Source organism: Choloepus didactylus, chromosome 7, assembly GCF_015220235.1.
Source record: "Choloepus didactylus isolate mChoDid1 chromosome 7, mChoDid1.pri, whole genome shotgun sequence".
Taxonomy (NCBI): Eukaryota; Metazoa; Chordata; class Mammalia; order Pilosa; family Megalonychidae; genus Choloepus; species Choloepus didactylus.
This window is the reverse complement of record NC_051313.1, coordinates 125,628,579-125,646,605: the sequence shown is the minus strand read 5'-3', so window position 1 is coordinate 125,646,605 and position 18,027 is coordinate 125,628,579. Positions and strand designations below refer to the sequence as shown.

The following is an 18,027-nucleotide window of genomic DNA, read 5'->3' as shown; positions in this document are numbered from 1 at the left end:
CCTCTTATAATTTTTTTAATTTCTTCAGGATCTGCAGTTATGTCACCTTTTTCATTCATTATTTTGTTTATATGGGTCTTCTCTCTTTTTGATTTTGTCAGTCTAGCTAGGGGCTTGTCAATCTTGTTGATCTTCTCAAAGAACCAACTTTTGGTGATATTTATCCTCTCTATTGTTTTTTTGTTCTCTATGTCATTTATTTCTGCTTTAATCCTTGTTATTTCTTTTCTTCTACTTGGTTTAGGATTGGTTTGCTGTTCATTTTCTAGCTTCTTCAGTTGATCCATTAGTTCTTTGATTTTGGCTCTTTCTTCCTTTTTAATATATGCGTTTAGTGCTATAAATTTCCCCCTTAGCACTGCTTTTGCTGCATCCCATAGGTTTTGGTATGTTGTGTTCTCATTTTCATTCGTCTCTATATATTTAGCAATTTCTATTGCTATTTCTTCTTTAACCCACTGATTGTTTAGGAGTGTGTTGTTTAACCTCCAGGTATTTATGAATTTTCTAAGTCTCTGATGGTTATTGACTTCTAATTGTATTCCATTGTGGTCAGAGAATGTGCTTTGAATAATTTCAATCTTTTTAAATTTATTGAGGCTTGTTTTATGTCCCAGCATATGATCTATTCTGGAGAAAGTTCCATGAGCACTAGAAAAGTATGTGTATCCTGGTGATTTGGGATGTAATGTCCTGTATATGTCTGTTAAATCTAATTCATTTATCAGATTGTTTAGGTTTTCAATTTCCTTATTGGTCTTCTGTCTGGTTGATCTATCTATAGGAGAGAGTGATGTGTTGAAGTCTCCCACAATTATTGTGGAAACATCAATTGCTTCCTTTAGTTTTGCCAGTGTTTCTCTCATGTATTTTGTGGCACCTTGATTGGGTGCATAGACATTTACGATTGTTATTTCTTCTTGCTGAATTGCCCCTTTTATTAGTATGTAGTGGCCTTTTTTGTCTCTCAAAACATCCCTGCATTTGAAGTCTATTTTATCTGAGATTAATATTGCTATACCTGCTTTCTTTTGGCTGTAGCTTGCATGAAATATTTTTTTCCATCCTTTCACTTTCAGTTTCTTTGTGTCCCTGTGTCTAAGATGAGTCTCTTGTATGCAACATATTGATGGTTCATTTTTTTTGATCCATTCTGCGAATCTATATCTTTTAATCGGGGAGTTTAATCCATTTACATTCAACGTTATAACCGTGAAGGCATTTCTTGAATCAGCCATCTTATCCTTTGGTTTATGTTTGTCATATTTTTCCCCTCTGTCTATTAATATCCTTTATTGTACCCATACCGAATCTCTTTAGTACTGAACCTTTCTCCAAGTCTCTCTGTCCTTTCTTTGTTTCTCTGTCTGTAGGGCTCCCTTTAGTATCTCCGGTAGGGCAGGTCTCTTGTTAACATATTCTCTCAGCATTTGTTTTTCTGTGAAAAATTTAAGCTCTCCCTCAAATTTGAAGGAGAGCTTTGCTGGATAAAGTATTCTTGGCTGGAAATTTTTCTCACTCAGAATTTTAAATATATCGTGCCACTGCCTTCTCGCCTCCATGGTGGCTGCTGAGTAGTCACTACTTAGTCTTGTGCTGTTTCCTTTGTATGTGGTCAATTGCTTTTCTCTTGCTGCTTTCAGAACTTGCTCCTTCTCTTCTGTGTTTGACAGTGTGATCAGTATATGTCTCGGAGTGGGTTTATTTGGATTTATTCTATTTGGGGTTCGCTGAGCATTTATGATTTGTGTATTTATGTTGTTTAGAAGATTTGGGAAGTTTTCCCCAACAATTTCTTTGAATACTCTTCCTAGACCTTTACCCTTTTCTTTCCCTTCTGGGACACCAATGAGTCTTATATTTGGACGTTTCATATTATCTATCATATCCCTGAGGTCCATTTCAATTTTTTCAATTTTTTTCCCCATTCTTTCTTTTATGCTTTCATTTTCCATTCTGTCATCTTCCAGGTCACTGATTCGTTGTTCAACTTCCTCTAGTCTTGTACTATGAGTGTCCAGAATCTTTTTAATTTGGTCAACAGTTTCTTTAATTTCCATAAGATCATCCATTTTTTTATTTAGTCTTGCAATGTCTTCTTTATGCTCTTCTAGGGTCTTCTTGATTTCCTTGGCCCCCCTACTATGGTCTCTTTGTTCATCTTTAGTTCTTTGAGTAGCTGCTCTAGGTGCTGTGTCTCTTCTGATCTTTTGGTTTGGGTGCTTGGGCTTGGGTTATCCATATCGTCTGGTTTTTTCATATGCTTTATAATTTTCTGTTGTTTTTGGCCTTGTGGCATTTGCTGAACTTGATAAGGTTCTTTTAGGATTTGTAGACCAATTGAAGTCCTTATCTCTAATTTATCAGATCTACAGCTTCGTGGAGTACACTTTCTCTAACTAACCAGCAGGTGGCGTCCACGAGCCACCTGTTCTCCACAAGCCAGTTCTCCCCTGCTTAGCCTTTTTGGTGAGTGGGGGAGTGAGTCTTGTGGGGTCCAATTGGTGTACCAAGCTTGCGTGTGTAGTTGGTGTTGCCTGCCCTGTATACGGGGCGTGTTTCTGGGCAGTCTGGGAGGGGGGGGTGGCTCTAACAATCAAATCTCCCTGGTGATCCTAGAGTTTTAAAGCTGCTGCAATAGTCTAATCCTTCAGTTCAGTCCTGCCACAGTTTGTCTCTGCCACTGACCCACAAGTCCTTGGTATTGGCGTATGGCTCCTGAGACTTGCAAGTGGGCCCCTCTTCCAGGCCGTGCACCCCAGGTCCTCTGTTGAGGGATGACTGTGCTATGTCTCAGGTGAGTGCCGTCCCCCCAGCGCAGTTCTGGGCTGCTGGGCTGTGTAGAGAGGCTCCCAGTCTGCTGAAATGATGGCTGAATGGGGCTTTGTTAATTCACACTGCTCTACCTTCCCAACTCTGGGACAATCAGCTGAGGTTGCAGGGAAGGCTAATGTCCACGCCCAGTTTTGTGGTGTGTGCCTGTTATTTGAAGCACTTCCGTCACACTGGGTTGTCTGGGGCAGTTCTGGGCTATGGGGCTGGCGATGGGCAGAAGTGTTTCCTGTCTACCAGGATGATGGCTGTGAGCGGACACCCCCCTTTTCTTGGGAAGTTGTGGTGTTTAGTGAATTTTCTCAGCCACTGGATTATTGCGTTTTGTCTCAGAGCTCTCCTAGTTCTGCTCTTGACTTGACCTGCCCAAATTGCAAGTCTTTGAAGCTTTCTGTATTGGGCTTCCTAGAGTAATTGTTTTAGAAAAAGAAAAAAGGATTAAAAAAAAAAAAACAAAAACAAAAAACGGGCCCTCCTCAGAGATCTAATGGGTTATTGAAATGCTAAGAGACAAAGCAACCAGGGCCATTAAGGAAAGGTCCACAGGGCAGAGAGATCAGCTTTTCTTCCGGATTTGCATATGCGCCTCAGGGCCTGAGCTCGGGCCTGAGCTCTGCCCTTCCCCCTTCTATGTTCACCAGAACTCCAAAAATCTTCCACTTTTATTTTGGAGTTTTTCGTGTTTTTTTTTTCTATGCCTGTCTCCTCTCTGCTGGGCTGGCTGCTCTCAGATTCTCTGGTGTCTGGTCTCCGTCTATCTATGGTTGGAGTTTGGATCAGCAGAATGAGTTTCCGATAAGGGGTGCCACTGCAGTTCTCCCTTCTCCTTCCCGGAGCTGACAGCCCCTCCTCCCACGGGACTGAGCCTGGCAGGGAGGGGCGCGGGTCCCCTGGCCGCAAAAACTTACAGATTTCGCTGATCTCAACAGTTCCACGTTTTCATGAGTGTTGTATGAAGTATGCCCAAAGTCAGATTGCTCTGTGGTGTCCAGTCCACACAGTTCCTGGCTTTCTACCTACTTTCCTGGAGGAGTAACTAAAACATACAGCTCACCAGTCTGCCATCTTGCCCCGCCTCCCGGTACAATTGCTTTTTAAATAGCCAAGATGTACTTCAAAAAACCAAAACAAAACATTTTCTTTTTCTAAAATGGAACGCTGCAAAAAGAAAACTGTTCTTACCCAAAACTGTTATTTAAGAAAACTCGTTAGTCGTGTCGACGAAATAGCTCAGTTGGGAGAGCGTTAGACTGAAGATCTAAAGGTCCCTGGTTCGATCCCGGGTTTCGGCAGAGGGCAGTACCTCCTCCCTCCCCCTTTTTCTTTTTTTTTCTTTTTTTTTTTTTTTGGAAGTTTAGACTAATTTATTAAAAGCCTCCCCTTCCAGCCCTCGAGTCTCTTGGGTCACTTTTTCCGCTTGTAGATCTTGTGCGCCAGCCCCAAGAAGATAGCCGGGGGCAGGGGCTCAGAGTACTGCTCGATGAGACCCAGAAGGCGGCTGTAACTGTCTTCCTCGTACTGCGTAAAGGCAACTGGCAGCTCCATCTCCTCGTACAGCGCCTTCACTCGGGCCACCTTCTCAGCCTCCTTCTGCCCGTAATTCTCCTGCAGGATCTGGCGCTGTTCCGGAGAGGCCCGTTGCAGACACTGAACCACCAGCCAACTGCACTTGTTGTCTTGGATGTCAGTGCCAATCTTGCCTGTCACATTGGGGTCCCCAAAAAGGTCAAGGTAATCGTCCTGAATCTGAAAGAACTCTCCCATCTCCAGCAGGATCTTCTCGGCATTGGCATGCTCTTTCTCCCCATCAATGCCCACCATATACATGGCAGCAGCTACAGGAAGGTAGAAGGAGTAGAAAGCTGTCTTGTACTTGACAATGGATTTGTACCTCTTTTCAGTGAATCTGCCAAGATCCACATTGCCCTGGGGGGCTGTGATGAGGTCCAACGTCTGCCCAATCTCAGTCTGATAGGAAATCTTCAGGAACAGCTCGATCAGGTTCAGATAATAGGGCTGCTCCCGGCAATAGAGCTTCAGCAGGCGGTAGATACACGCTTCCAGCAGTATGGCATCATTAATGGCATCCAAACCTATGCCTGGCTTCTGATACCAACAGAGCTGTCCCCGTCGGGTGAGGGATGAATCCATAATGTCATCTGATACCAGGAAAAAAGCTTGGAGCAGTTCCACACACCAGCCCACAGTCAGGGCCCGCTGGAGGCTATCAGCATCCTGCTTTTTTGGCTCCTCCAGCTCCTGGAACACTGCCAGCACCGTCAAACCCCGGTTGTACTTGCCTCCAATGACATTGTACTCCAGGATCTCCTTGAGCCGGGCAATAGCATCTCCTGTCTCTGGATGCCCCATCTCATCCTCGGTCAGCATCTTGACAATCTGGGAGAAGTGTTGGATGAAATTCTGCTTTTCTTGGGCATAAACATCAGATTTCTTGTCTCCATTCATTCTGAGGGAGGAGCAAAGTGCTCTGTTCCTGGATGCCGGTTCTTGCTCGGTCCCCCTTTTTCTTTTTTAGTTGGTTTTCCGAATGGTATTTCACCATCTAAATTGTGAAATCCTAACCCAATAACAAATGCCAGTCATTTATATAGCCTCTTAAATAGTAACTACGTAAATTTATCCTTATCGTAAAAAAGGCTTCTGTAAATTCTGTTGCAAAAGGCAGTTCCCACGCCCATACACACAAATTTCTCCACAGCTTCCAGAGAATTCCTTGAGGAAAAGAAAAAGTTTATTCACGGCCTTATTTAATATTCACTTACAGATTACTAAATGCGTCTGTAAGAATACGGGCATAAACACTTTCATTTCTTCACTTAACTCTCTCTGTTTCTGCCTTAGCTTTTGACCTGTTAATTCCTTGTCAGCATTTTGAGTCTTATAAGAAGTTTTGCATATTTTATACAGAATTTTAAAATGTATTAAGCTGCAAGGACGGTTCTAGTGTTTGGCTAGTCATTTTACCAGAAAGAAAAAAGTAATGTCATTAATACACATTGAATTTTGTAGTATTAATTACTTAAAATAATATGTGATGGTGCATATAAACACTGTGAAACAAAACAAAAAAAAGGTATTGTTATATTGGTTTATTATTTTTCCTAAGACAGTGTCAGAGAATTAATTAACAAGACCTTTTCTAAATATAACATAAATATTTTGAAATTATCTTACGAGACACTTGTGGCAGATGTTTCAGTGAGTATTGCCAATAATTAGGTGGAGATATTAACGATATACTTGATTATGTATAGCATATCAATGAGAGGATACACACGAAACTGAAAATTCTGGTTGTCTGGGTGGAGAGTATAGGGTATTTGGGATCTAAGTTCTACGGAAATTTACTTTTTGTTCTATACCACTGTTTACAGTTAAGGAAAGGAAAAAAGGTTTTTTTTATTAGGCTCTTCCTTTGATCCTGAATCACTGCAAGGCTCGTTCACACACAATATCTCATTCAAAGGCAGGGTAAAGAAAAGTAAATTTCTTGGATCTGGGCCCTTAACTCTGCCAGAGAACGCAATCGAAAGTAGGGGAATGAGGGAGAGGGATAGGTTTTCTCAGTCTTACGTTTTTACCTGCTGGAAGTTTTTTTTTCTAGGCGAGGGTGAAAGATTTCAGGATTTCCGCCAACAAGGTTTTGTTTGGGTTACTAAAGGAAGAGTGAGTGTCCTGTCAGCGTGAAGAGACCTGCCCATAAACCTAAAGGCAGAATCCAGGAGGTGAGAGAGATGAGCCACCCTAGGGAACTCCGTGTGTTCGAAGGAGGCAAGAGTTAAGGGTAATTCTTTCGTTGTTCAGATTACATAAAACGCATCCATTCTCTCTCTATGTCTTCCTATAAGGTCTATAAATGCGTGTTGCAAATACGAGAGGATCCTCGAATGCCAGAATGTGGTTCACCGACACGTGACTGCAGAAGCCATATCAGTAGTTTCCTTTTATGTGATTTTTGAGCAATCGGAAGTTTTAGTTCTTGAAACCTAGGACAAGAGCCCTTTAAGATAGGAAGGATTACACTTTGACGACTGTGGCGGAACCTTAGCCCTCAAGCTTTTGAAGTCCAACAGTTCTCCATTGCTCCATCGAGGTTTTAGATGGAAAAAAAAAATCATCACGATACATATAGTTATTTAAAATATTCGTTGAAAACTTACTAGGCACCAGTCAGTGTGCAAGTTCGAAAGATACAAAAGAAATACAAAAGAAAGACACAAAAGAAAGATACAAAGGGAACATTTAACATATGAAATGGAGATTTCCTGAGGCTGCAGAGTGCTTTCATTTGTCTACAGGTGAAAGCGAATATCCCCACCAAGGAAAAAAGAGCCCATCTTACTTATTCTGGCTTCCCCAACCCCACCCCCTGTATCCTTAGTCTCGCGAGACGCAATTTGAGCATTTGAGTGGCACACAGCATTTCCTTTGGGTGAGAACTTTTAACACTTAGTCGGGCGCCACCACAACCTTGCAGTCTCCACACCCGTTTTTCTCAAACAACATGTGGGTTTTACTCTCTGACTTCCAGACTGGAGGGCTGCTTCTACTCTGACCCTGGATACCATCGACGCCATTGCCGAGGATGTCGATGCCTATTTTGTGACCCTTCAGGGACTGGGAGAACACGCGGCTCCTTTCCTCAATTCCACTTCCTTTGGCCGCTTCCTTTAGGCGGTGTTGTTTTGAACCAACTTGAAACTAATACAGTAGGTATTTAAGTTACAAGTCACGAAAGAGAAATTTGCAATTTGCGAGCCAGTACACTGACATGCCTCTAAACGGGGAAGCTCCCTTTACTCACGACCGAAATTTATGTTAAAATGCATTCTGCACAGATAAACGGTGCTCAGCAACAGAACAAAAATTTCTCCAAGGATTTTCTGGCCCAAATCCGAAAAATTGAAGCATTGTAAAGTCCCTCCTTAAGCTCTGTGAGTACAACTTAAATTTAGATCGCTTTTTGGGGGAGGGGAAGAGGAAGCCCATGTTAGAAAAATAGAACGAACTTACTACTTTCTTAAACTAAGGACAAATTGGTGAGACCTGTTAGTTCCGCTGGTTAGACGTTAACAATGCCAAGGTCGCGGCATTTGATTCCCATCTTTCAGAACTTTCCAAAATTTCCGACTCACCCCTCCTGCAAACCGAGATCGCCACTACTGAAGGTTGGGATTTAGATTTTCAATTTTTTTCTCGTCAAAATGGGGTTTTAAAGAAATATTTTCCCTCCATGCTTTTTTTCTTTTAAATTAACATACAAGCTTTAGGAAGAAGTTACTGAAAATTGGTGGTGTGAGAGCGATGCGGGTATTTTTAGGGAAGGGGGTATTAAGAAGAGTTAGAAATTTGTTTGCTCAGTTTTTAGTGAAACTTCAAGAGACAATGTTATTTTGGCGCTTTAAGAGTTTCAATAGAGAAAGGGAAGCAAGGTCAGCGTGGTCGACGGCTTGGTTAGAGAGCAAGACCCGGGGTTTGCTCGCGGTAGCAACCGAGCTTCGTTCTTCCGCTATTCCTTATACCAAGCAATTTCAAAGGTAAATGTCCGTTCTACGTTAGGTCGCCACTTGACTGTTTTCACGGAAAATCCTCCCTTGTTGTAAAGAACAGGGATTGAATGTGATGCTACAAGAATCAACATCCTCTCCTTTCGAACAATTCCCAACAGTTGAACCAGCGCCCTTGGTTTCATTCGTTTGACCTCAGCTCCCCACGGGAGTCCCGGGCAGATCGCAGAGAAAGGTGGCCTGGCCCAGCTGTTCAAAGAGACACCGCACCAAAGCTGCCACTTCTCACGTCTTCTTCCTCTCGAAGTATTTGTCCGTTCTTGCTTTCTTTCGATTCCTTTAGGTTCTCCTATCTCCTGTGAGCCTGTTTCTCAGCCTCTTCCTACCTACGGATGATTGAGGAGCGAGGTGGGAATGTCGAGGCTGAATCGAGTCCGCGAGCTGCAAGGCCGAGCTCTGTCTAAAGCTCCGAACTAAGGGGCCACTCGCATAGCGCGTACCCACAGCCATGCCTTTCTTGACTCACCATTTCCCCAGGAGGCGGCCTACTCATGGACCCTTCTAAGGGTCTTTTTAGGCCAACATTCTTTCTCGAGGTCAGTAAGAGATGAGAGTAAAAAGGAGAAATTTACGGGATGGCTCCTTTAATGCTGCTGAGGGCCTAGGTGTAGCAGCGCTAAAGAAGGTGAAGGACTGCTTCAATATCATTTTGAAAAAAGTAGCAAGAATACGTAAAAGCAGGATGCCGGATACGTCGAGCCAGCCAGGAGTCGAACCTAAAATCTTCTGATCCGTAGCCAGACGCGTTATCCATTACGCCACTGACCCAATCCAATGGGAAGTGTTTTCATTATTAATATTTCATTATCATAAACTCTTGAAGTCCAAAGAGAAGAGTTTGATTTGTATAAAATGTTTATATTGTTTTCACCTTTGAAAACGTGTGATAGAATGACTGTCCTTCAAAGCAATATTCATTTGTGTATATGTTTTATCTATTTTGTGTCTACTTTTGTGCTTTTTATTAATTTTTTTAATCTATTCATCTGCCCGCAGCTGAGTTTCATTTTTTATATGCTTATTTTGGGTGTGGATCAGTTACAGGCAATCAGTATTATTTTGAATTGAGAAATCACACACAAAAAATGAGTTACTTGAAATACATTTCTGGAGGTATTAATTATATTATTTCCTTCTTCCTGACCAATAATGAAAAAAAATTAAAAAGTGATCACTCAATATGAGGAAATTTATTGAAAAATTGTATTACAGATCAGTGTAGTGGATAAAGGCATGCAAAGATTTTTTTAATGCAATAAAGGGCAAGAATTCAATGAAAAGTATACATTTGTTTTGAAAGTACATATTTTAAGAACTGTATTTGAAATAGAAACTTAGAAACCGGGAACTAACAAATATATATAATTGGCTTAAAATATTTTTAGCTGCTCAAAGTAGGCAAAATAGCTGAAAATGCAAAAGTGCTTATGAGAGAGGAGTCTTGGGCCTTGAGAGAGAAACAAGGGTTCATTTGAGTTTGAAAATGCAGAGTCAGAAGCCAGAATGTATCTTCCTAGACCTCGATTTCCTTCTTTGAATAGAGCATTTCTAAGAGCATCTGGCAAATACGATGGATTATCATCATCCTAAATCTATATGGCTGCCATCAGAAAGGGAATTTTTGTTACTAAGATTTTTAATGTTAAAAATCTTTGAAGAAACGGCACGTTTTTCTTTGCCCTGGGGAATTGAGAAATCTCACACACACAAAAAATGAGTTACTGGATTATACAATCCATATTATCTTATTTAATAAAGTTGATCTCCACATAACTACCGAATCGAGCACATTGTGAGCACCTGAGCCCAGGAATGGATCAGCGTAATGGATATGGATTGTAAACTAAGGCACAGTGCTGTGAACAACATTCGAACCTGTGCGAAGAACCCCCATTGGATTTCGAGTCCAACGCCTTAACCACTCGGCCATTACAGTCGCCGGAAAATACAGCAATTCCCTAGACTAAAGACAAGTATGAGTCATTTGCCAAAGTGGGACAGGAAATGGAGCCACACTCCACTCCATAAAGGAACTCTTCTCGAGAAAGGGGTTCATTTGCAGGTCAGCGCCCAAATTCACTCGTACCTCACATACAGCAAAATTCTATCACGTTTCTTACACCAGCAACACAGAACTTTCTCCATTTCTAATGTATGTTGTCGGATTGCTGTGTCCCATGCACTGTGCTGGGCCCTGTAGAAACATATGGTGCTGGCAAAACAGATACGGTTTCTTTTATAAGAGAACTAAGAATACAGTGGAAAATAAATCGCTGTTTCCATCTTGGGACATTAGACTACTAGCTAACCATTGCACAGTGCGAAACCTCCTTACAGAGAATCCACTGTTGCTAAACATCCTCAGTGCACTGGTGTGGGCTCGCCAGGTCTTTGCTGCCCTTTAGACCCATATAGGTAGACAAGTGAGGATGTGATTGACACAGGCTCTCCAGTCGATTAATGTTGAAGCAACCTCCTTCATCTCCAAGAGTTTTTCCATCAAGTCCATCTTTAATCCTGAGCCACCTTTCCTGGTGACTCTTGGTGACTCTGGCCTTCTGCTCATAGGAATTCCCGTAAGACTTTTCATTCCTCTCTCCCTCCCACAGCAGGTTATTGCCTCCATTTTTGAATTTGCCACTTTTTGTCCTTTGTATACTTGTGTCTTTCTTGAATCCAGAAGCTCCTGGGAGACATGACAGTGTCTTAATCTTCACATGTTCTCTGACTCTGTACGCATTAGAAACTTTCTTAGTGCTTAGTAGCTGTTCTCTATATCCCTGTTGCTTGAATAAGTCTCCATGGGACTCAATGACCTGTTCTCTGTTCCTCACTCCATTTCATGTCCTTTCTTCCCTCTGTGGCAAGCCATGGCCTGAGCAAAACAGGCCTGTAGATCTTTAGTGCACAGCAGTCTGTGTGACCAAAGCAGCTAAATGTTTAACCTATTGTCTTTGTAAGTCAGTAAGTAGAAAAATGGTAAATTGACCTTCAAGTGTAACTTTATGGGAAGCAGGCAGGAAGTGAGAGACAGTCTCACAAAAAGAGCAAAATGTAATTGTTCAAGTGTTATTCTAGTCCTTCCTGCATCACCCCTCAGGTCAGAGTGACCTGTTCCTGCATCTATACTCCCCCCACCCTTAGGAATGTCTTTGTCTAAAACCCTTAAAAAAGGGCTTGCTGTTCTCTGAATCATGCAGCCAATTTTCCCTGCAAAAGTGGTACCTGCCCGGTGAGAGAAAAGCCATTTAAATTCTGCCTCCCTGTGAGTAAGCCCTAAATAAAGTTCATGTTTCAGCAGATGCTGGGCGTTTTCTTTGGTCTTTTGACTGGTAAAGCCCCCTCAGGCTGTGACACCCTCCTTACCCAGCTTACATTAGACTCACTTCCTTGCCTACACTCTCAACACTCCTGCTTCTTTCTTATTTTGAACACCTCTGGCAAACCTGCAACCTGGACTGTCAATGTGGCTGGAGAAAAACACATAATCACCTGATGCATCTCACTTGAAGTTCATGACAGTGAATCTCAAGTAGGTTCTCAATGTTTCCAGGCAATTACACAATATGACATTAGTCTGCCCTCATTCCTAGTGTCCTATGTCAAGGGCTCCAATTTTTACAATTTGTATGACTTTGAGTACATTATTTAACCTCTCCACTTCTGAATCCATAAAACAGGTAAATGATTGTAAATAATAATGGCATCTACTTTAGGTTTCCTTTTTAAGTTTATACATAAAAAATCATTCAATGCTTGATTTAATTACTGGTAATAAATGGTAGCTATTACTATTGTTGTTGTCTATATTTTAACTATTTCTGTCTCATTATTAGATTCAACAACATAACATGGAAATTACTTTGGGGCTTTGAAAAAAACATGCTCATGTCTGATGGAATGTTAAGGAATCATCACAGCCTATGGAGTTAGGATAGCCACATCTGAATCACAACTCATATACTAACTCCACACAAAAGGCAAGATGGGTGATCAGTATGAGCTTCAGTATCTCAACTAGAAATTGGGAAAATAGTACATTCCTCAGACAATCATGGAAAGGGTTCAGTTTTACATTCATCCAATATCCACTGAGTGTCCATTGTGTAAGAGGCACTGTGGAAGATAGTGTGAGTTCACTGATGGGGAAGAACAGACACTGCTCAGATTCTCATACAACTTACATTCCAGTGAGAGACATTACTCAAGTTACCACGCTGATAATATAAAGCATACAAGGAAAGAGAGCACATGGTATGATGAGGAATTCACTTAGCTGTCCCGGCCCGCGGGACTATCAACCAAGGCTCTAACTCCTGCGAAGGAAGAATGGTATGGGACAAGAGACACGAAGAACGACAGCAAGACAGGAGTTCTGATCAAGCTGCAAAATTTTATTGAAAAGGCAGGGTACATATACTCTAAGGGTGGAGGGAGTGGCTAGTAACAACAAGTGGCGGTCTGGGATTGGTGGCTGCTGTTGCTGGGGTGGATGGCCAATGGGCGGCTACTGTTTAGGCGCGAACTAGCTACTGCTTAGGCGGGAACTACTGTTACTTCCTTGAAGAAGGCTAATTATAGCTTAGGCTGTTCTTGCATCAGCCCTGGCGGCCATGTTGCATGTTACCGGTATCGCTGAAGGTGAATATTATATATGCTACCTTAATTGTCCCCAACATCTCCTCCCTTTGTTTTTCAAAAGGATGGAGGAAGAATGCTGATTGAGCATTCCTTTGGCATTAACCTGCTGGGGGAAATAGAGGCCTCATTCCCCAAGTTGTTTGTGGCTCTGTTTTTCTGGGGAGGGGAGCTTTTGCAGAGCGAACCCCTATGCAAATGAGGCATACTTCTCAAGGAGCTCAAAAACGGCCTGATTGTTTCGGCCCTCCTTTGCAGTGCTTTGCCTTGCACCCAGTGGTACCAATCATAACATAAGCTAGAAGCATATTTTTGAGTTATATGCTGTTCCCATAGGAGGGGGATTCTTACCCGTCAGGGTGGGTAGCATTCAAGTAGTCTAGATTCACGCCTTGGTCAGCGAGGTGGAGCCGGTGGTAATGCACTTGAATGGACTTGCCTAGGGCAGAATCAATTTGATTCTTGACTAGTTGTATTATCCTTCTTATGGCCCAAGGTGCAAAAGATATTACAAGGATTAAGGTTATTAGGGGGCCTAATATAGGGAGGAGGTAAGGGAGGACTCCATTAAGTCCCCAGGAGGGGCCTCCTTGGGCTTCCCGCTCACGCTTGCGGTTTGCAATTCCTTCTCTAAGTTTGGTCATGGAATCTTTAACTATTCCGGAATGGTCAGTGTAGAAGCAACATTCCTCGCCCAATGCGGCACAAAGCCCTCCCTGTTTAAGGAAAAGTAGGTCTAAGCCTCTTCTATTTTGGAGAACAACTTCTGATAGAGATGTAAGGGATTTTTCAAGATGGGTGATAGAGGTTTCAATACGGGCTAAGTCTTCATCTATTGCAGCTCTCAGGCTGGAGAAGCCTTGGTTGTGGAGGATAATAGAGGCGGCTCCGGTGCTTAGGCCAGCAACACCTAAAAGAGAAGCAATGGTGACAGCCGTGACAAGTTCCCTCTTTTTCCTTAGCATGGCTGGAGGTTGTGCATCCCAGTGTTGATAAAGGTCCTCTTCTTTATGAAAGAGGACATGTGGTAATACAGTTACTAAGACGCACATTTCACCTGTTTCAGTGAGGGCTTTTGCTGATACGCAAGGGGTAAGTCCTGTGGAAGAGCATAGCCATTTTGTTCCTATTGGGGGAATATAGAATTTACCAGGTAACGGAAAGGACGACTGTGCGCAGACGTTTCTTAAGGGGGCAGAAATGTTACCAATGCAATGCCCAGAGTGAAGAACGGACTGCATGGTGAGGCCGATTTTTTTGCTTATTCCATAGACATTGGGCGGGATGATCTTCATTAGACATATCAAATGTGGTATTAATAGCTATGGCATCATAATAAGGAGGCTTAACAGATAAGCATAGCCAACAACTGCGAGTAAGGTTAGGCTGGGAGGAGTTTAGAGAAAGAAAAGTAGCTTGGAGCACTGGCCAGAGTGGGTTATGGGCCAGTTCGAACGCTATGGGAGAGTTTGAAGGTGGTAATGTCGAAATGGGAGTAAAAGAAGTAGTTAAATGAGTTTTGTTTGGCATAGCGGGAGGCGGGGGCGTAGGTATGCGAGAAGGGATAGCTGGAGGCGGGGGTGCGAGTATTACATTTGGCCCTATGGCGGATGGTTTTTGCTGTACTGCTTCTTTTTTTTATTATGATAAGACTTCCTGGGTCGGTCCCTTGCAAATAAATTCTGAAGCCCCAAGTTCGACCGATTAACCAGGAAGTATCAGTGGGGAGCTGCACGGTGAGATTTAGTTGTTGACAGTTATATTTATCGTATATATGATTAATGGAGTGGTCACGGGGTTTGCAGCCAAAAGGGGCCCATCTTAAAGTTAGGTAATGATCAGGGGTGGAAGGTTTCCAGTTGGTAGCTAATGTCTCACACCCCCAGTATGCACAATAGTATTGGTTGGGAGTGTTGCAATACTGTTTTCTGGGGTTGGAGGATGGGCACATGTAATATTGGGCTTGGTTAAGGCATGGTGTGCCTTCTGGAAATAGGATTAGATCACAGGCATAAACAATGAAGGAGGGGCGTCCTGCTGTAATTTGGGTTTGCACAATTTTGGAATCTTCCCATCGTGCTAGGGTCCATTTCCAAGGCTGGTGGGGGTTGTGATTAAAAAGGCCATGCGATACACAAGGTAAGAGAAGGTATAAAGCGGCAATCTTGAATGGCAGTAGGCTTAACATGGTTGTATTGATAAAGGCTTATTAGGCCTTTAGTTAAGGGAAGGAGGCCAGCAGGGTAATGCACCCCACAATGCACAGGTATGTTATAGCAAGTAAGGTTCTTTCAAATGGATTCCAATCCTTTGGGGCAACAGTAGCTAATCCGGCCGCAAACAGTAGGGCCAGGAGGCCAATGAGCAAGTACCAGAGGCTCATGTGGTGTTAGTAAGGGGTTAAACCTGTAAGCAGGACTTCTTTGACCATTAGGTGTGCACAGGCTGGGCGTTGGCAGCTGGGCAGGTCACAGAGAAATGGCTGCGCCGTCGACGTCTGGGCAGGCGCGGCGAGGCTGGAGGCGCACTGGAAAAGAGAAGAAAAAGGAAGGCTTCTCAGGGGGAGGAGGTCGCACCCTGGAAGAATATTATTCGAGAGAAGGGGAAGGAGGAGGTGTATTGGGAGGAGATGAGGGTTGAGATGCAAATGTATTAGGAGCGGGCTTCAATGGTGGAGGGTTAACATGTCTTAGGAGCCTTTCTGGGAGCCAGCGAGGGCCTTCTTTCTCTTGATCATATATGCAAGCAGAGCCTCGTCCCCAAATAATAACGGGGTCAGGCCCATTCCACTTCGATGTCAAGGGGTCACGCCACATAACAGTGGCTTGCCGCGTTTGTGTTTTAGGATGCCAATGTCTATCGGCAGCCGATTGTCCATTAATATCTAGGGTTAAGAAGTTAAGGACAAAAAGGGCATGGTGTAGAAGGTCTTGGGGACGTTGCTTTGCGAGGTTGAGGGTACTCTCGGCTAGGCGTCATAGGGCGTTTTTTAGGGTGCGGTGTGCCCGTTCTACCATACCCTGTCCCTGGGGTTTATAAGGTATTCCCGTAATGTGCTTAATTTGCAATTGCTGACAGAATGTTTGAAAGTTTTTCCCAGTATACCCAGGTCCATTATCTGTTTTAATGGTTTTAGGCTGGCCTAATATGGTGAAACAATGTAGTAAATGAGAGATGACATGCTTTGAGGCTTCCCCTGATTGTAAACTAGCTAGCATGAATCCACTGTACGTATCAATACAGACATGTATATATTTAAGTTGTCCAAAACTAGCAAGATGGGTGACATCCATTTGCCAGAGTTCGTTTGGGATGAGCCCTTTTGGGTTGACTCCCATATGGGGGACTGGCAGGTGAGTTACGCAGTTTTTGCAGGCTTTAACAACTTCTCTTGCCTGCTCCCTTGTAATGTCAAATTTCAGGCGGAGAGTGTTTGCATTTAAATGGTGTTGGGCATGGGCTTGAGAGGCCAGGGTTAGAGAATCGCAAAAATTGGAACATATTAGCTGGGTGGCAGCGTCTGCTAGTGCGTTACCTTCCGCTAGAGGGCCTGGCAGGTTCTGATGGGCACGGAGGTGTCCTATGAAGAAAGGGAGCTGTCGTTTGAGAATTAATTTTTGTAGCTTTGAGAATAAGGGGACTGCATTGGTGGACGGTTTGATAAATGGAGTTGTTTCTAATAGCGGTATGGACTGAGCTATATATGCACTATCAGTGTATAAGTTAAATGGTTGGTCCTGAAGATGGGAAAAGACTTGTAGGACTGCATAGAGTTCAACAAGTTGAGCTGAGGTATAGGGGGAAGGTATGGAAAATGTTTGGCCCTGGATAACATATGCCGTGGTCCCATTTGCTGAGCCATTGGTAAAGACTAAGATAGCTGAGCTTATTGGTTTTGTTTTTGTGACTTTGGGAAAGGTGAATTGATGGATTTTAGCGAACTGGATTAATGGGTCGTTTGGGTAATGATTATCAATATCGCCTAGGAATGAAGAGCATGCGATAGCCCATTCATCGTTGGTTTGGGAAAGCCAATGGATCTGATCTTGGGTGTATGGGACAATAAGGGAATCGGGATCTTTTCCAAACAGTTGGTGGCTAGTTTGCCAGCCTTTAATTATGAGGGCAGCTGTAAGAGCAACGTATGGCGAGAGCACTTTTGTTGGAGTAGCTGGGAGATGAACCCAGAGTAGTGGGTGGCCTCGCCCGTTTGGTTGTTTTAAATTGGATTGCGAGAATACACCTGTAGGCGTGTGAATTGTATTAAGAATTATAAAAATTAAAGGCTGGTGGTAGTTTATTTGAAAGCAAGTTTGATTTTGGATAGCTTGATTTATGATGGTAAGTGCCTGCATTGCTTCTGGAGTTAAGGTTCGGGGAGAGGAGGGACTTGCGTCTCCTTTTAAAATATTAAAGAGTGGTAGAAGAGTTTCGGTGGGTAGTTTTAGGTAGGGGCGAAGCCATTGAATGTCCCCTAAGAGTTTTTGGAAATCATTGAGCTTTAGTAGATGTGAGATTCGCAGCTGAATGCGAGGTGTTAAAACTTGTTGGTGCCAAAGTTCGAACCCTAGATAAGAAAAAGGGTCTGAGGTTTGTACCTTGTCGGGGGCTATTTGAAGACCTTTTGCTGTTAAATTTTTATGAAGGTCTTGAAAGCAAGAATGTAATTTGTATACGTCCTCACCTGCTAATAGGACATCATCCATGTAATGAAGAATGTAGATTTGTGGCCATAGCTGTCTGATAGGGTTAACGGCCTCAGCGACAAATTTTTGGCATAAGGTGGGACTATTGGCCATGCCTTGTGGTAAGACTTTCCATTGAAATCGGGGCATAGGGCCCTGAAAATTGATTTGAGGGATGCTAAAGGCGAAATATTGCCTGTCTTCTGGGTGAAGAGGTATGGAGAAAAAACAATCTTTTAAATCTATAACTATTTTGTGAAAGTTGATAGGGATAGCAACTGGCA

At 43.0% G+C, this 18,027-nt stretch overlaps 1 protein-coding gene and 1 non-coding gene across 2 annotated transcripts; one reads left to right on the top strand and one right to left on the bottom strand.

Annotated features, from left to right (window-relative positions):
- The first annotated feature begins 4,051 nt into the window (after positions 1 to 4,051).
- Positions 4,052 to 4,124, top strand: TRNAF-GAA. The gene has a single exon. It is a non-coding gene; the product is annotated as a tRNA-Phe (tRNA).
- Positions 4,125 to 4,181: 57 nt separating this feature from the next.
- LOC119539955 (farnesyl pyrophosphate synthase-like) lies at positions 4,182 to 5,344 on the bottom strand. The gene has a single exon (XM_037843885.1). The coding sequence runs from the start codon at positions 5,296 to 5,298 to the stop codon at positions 4,237 to 4,239; it is 1,062 nt and encodes a 353-aa protein (XP_037699813.1). The 5' UTR covers positions 5,299 to 5,344; the 3' UTR covers positions 4,182 to 4,236.
- Positions 5,345 to 18,027: the final 12,683 nt, after the last annotated feature.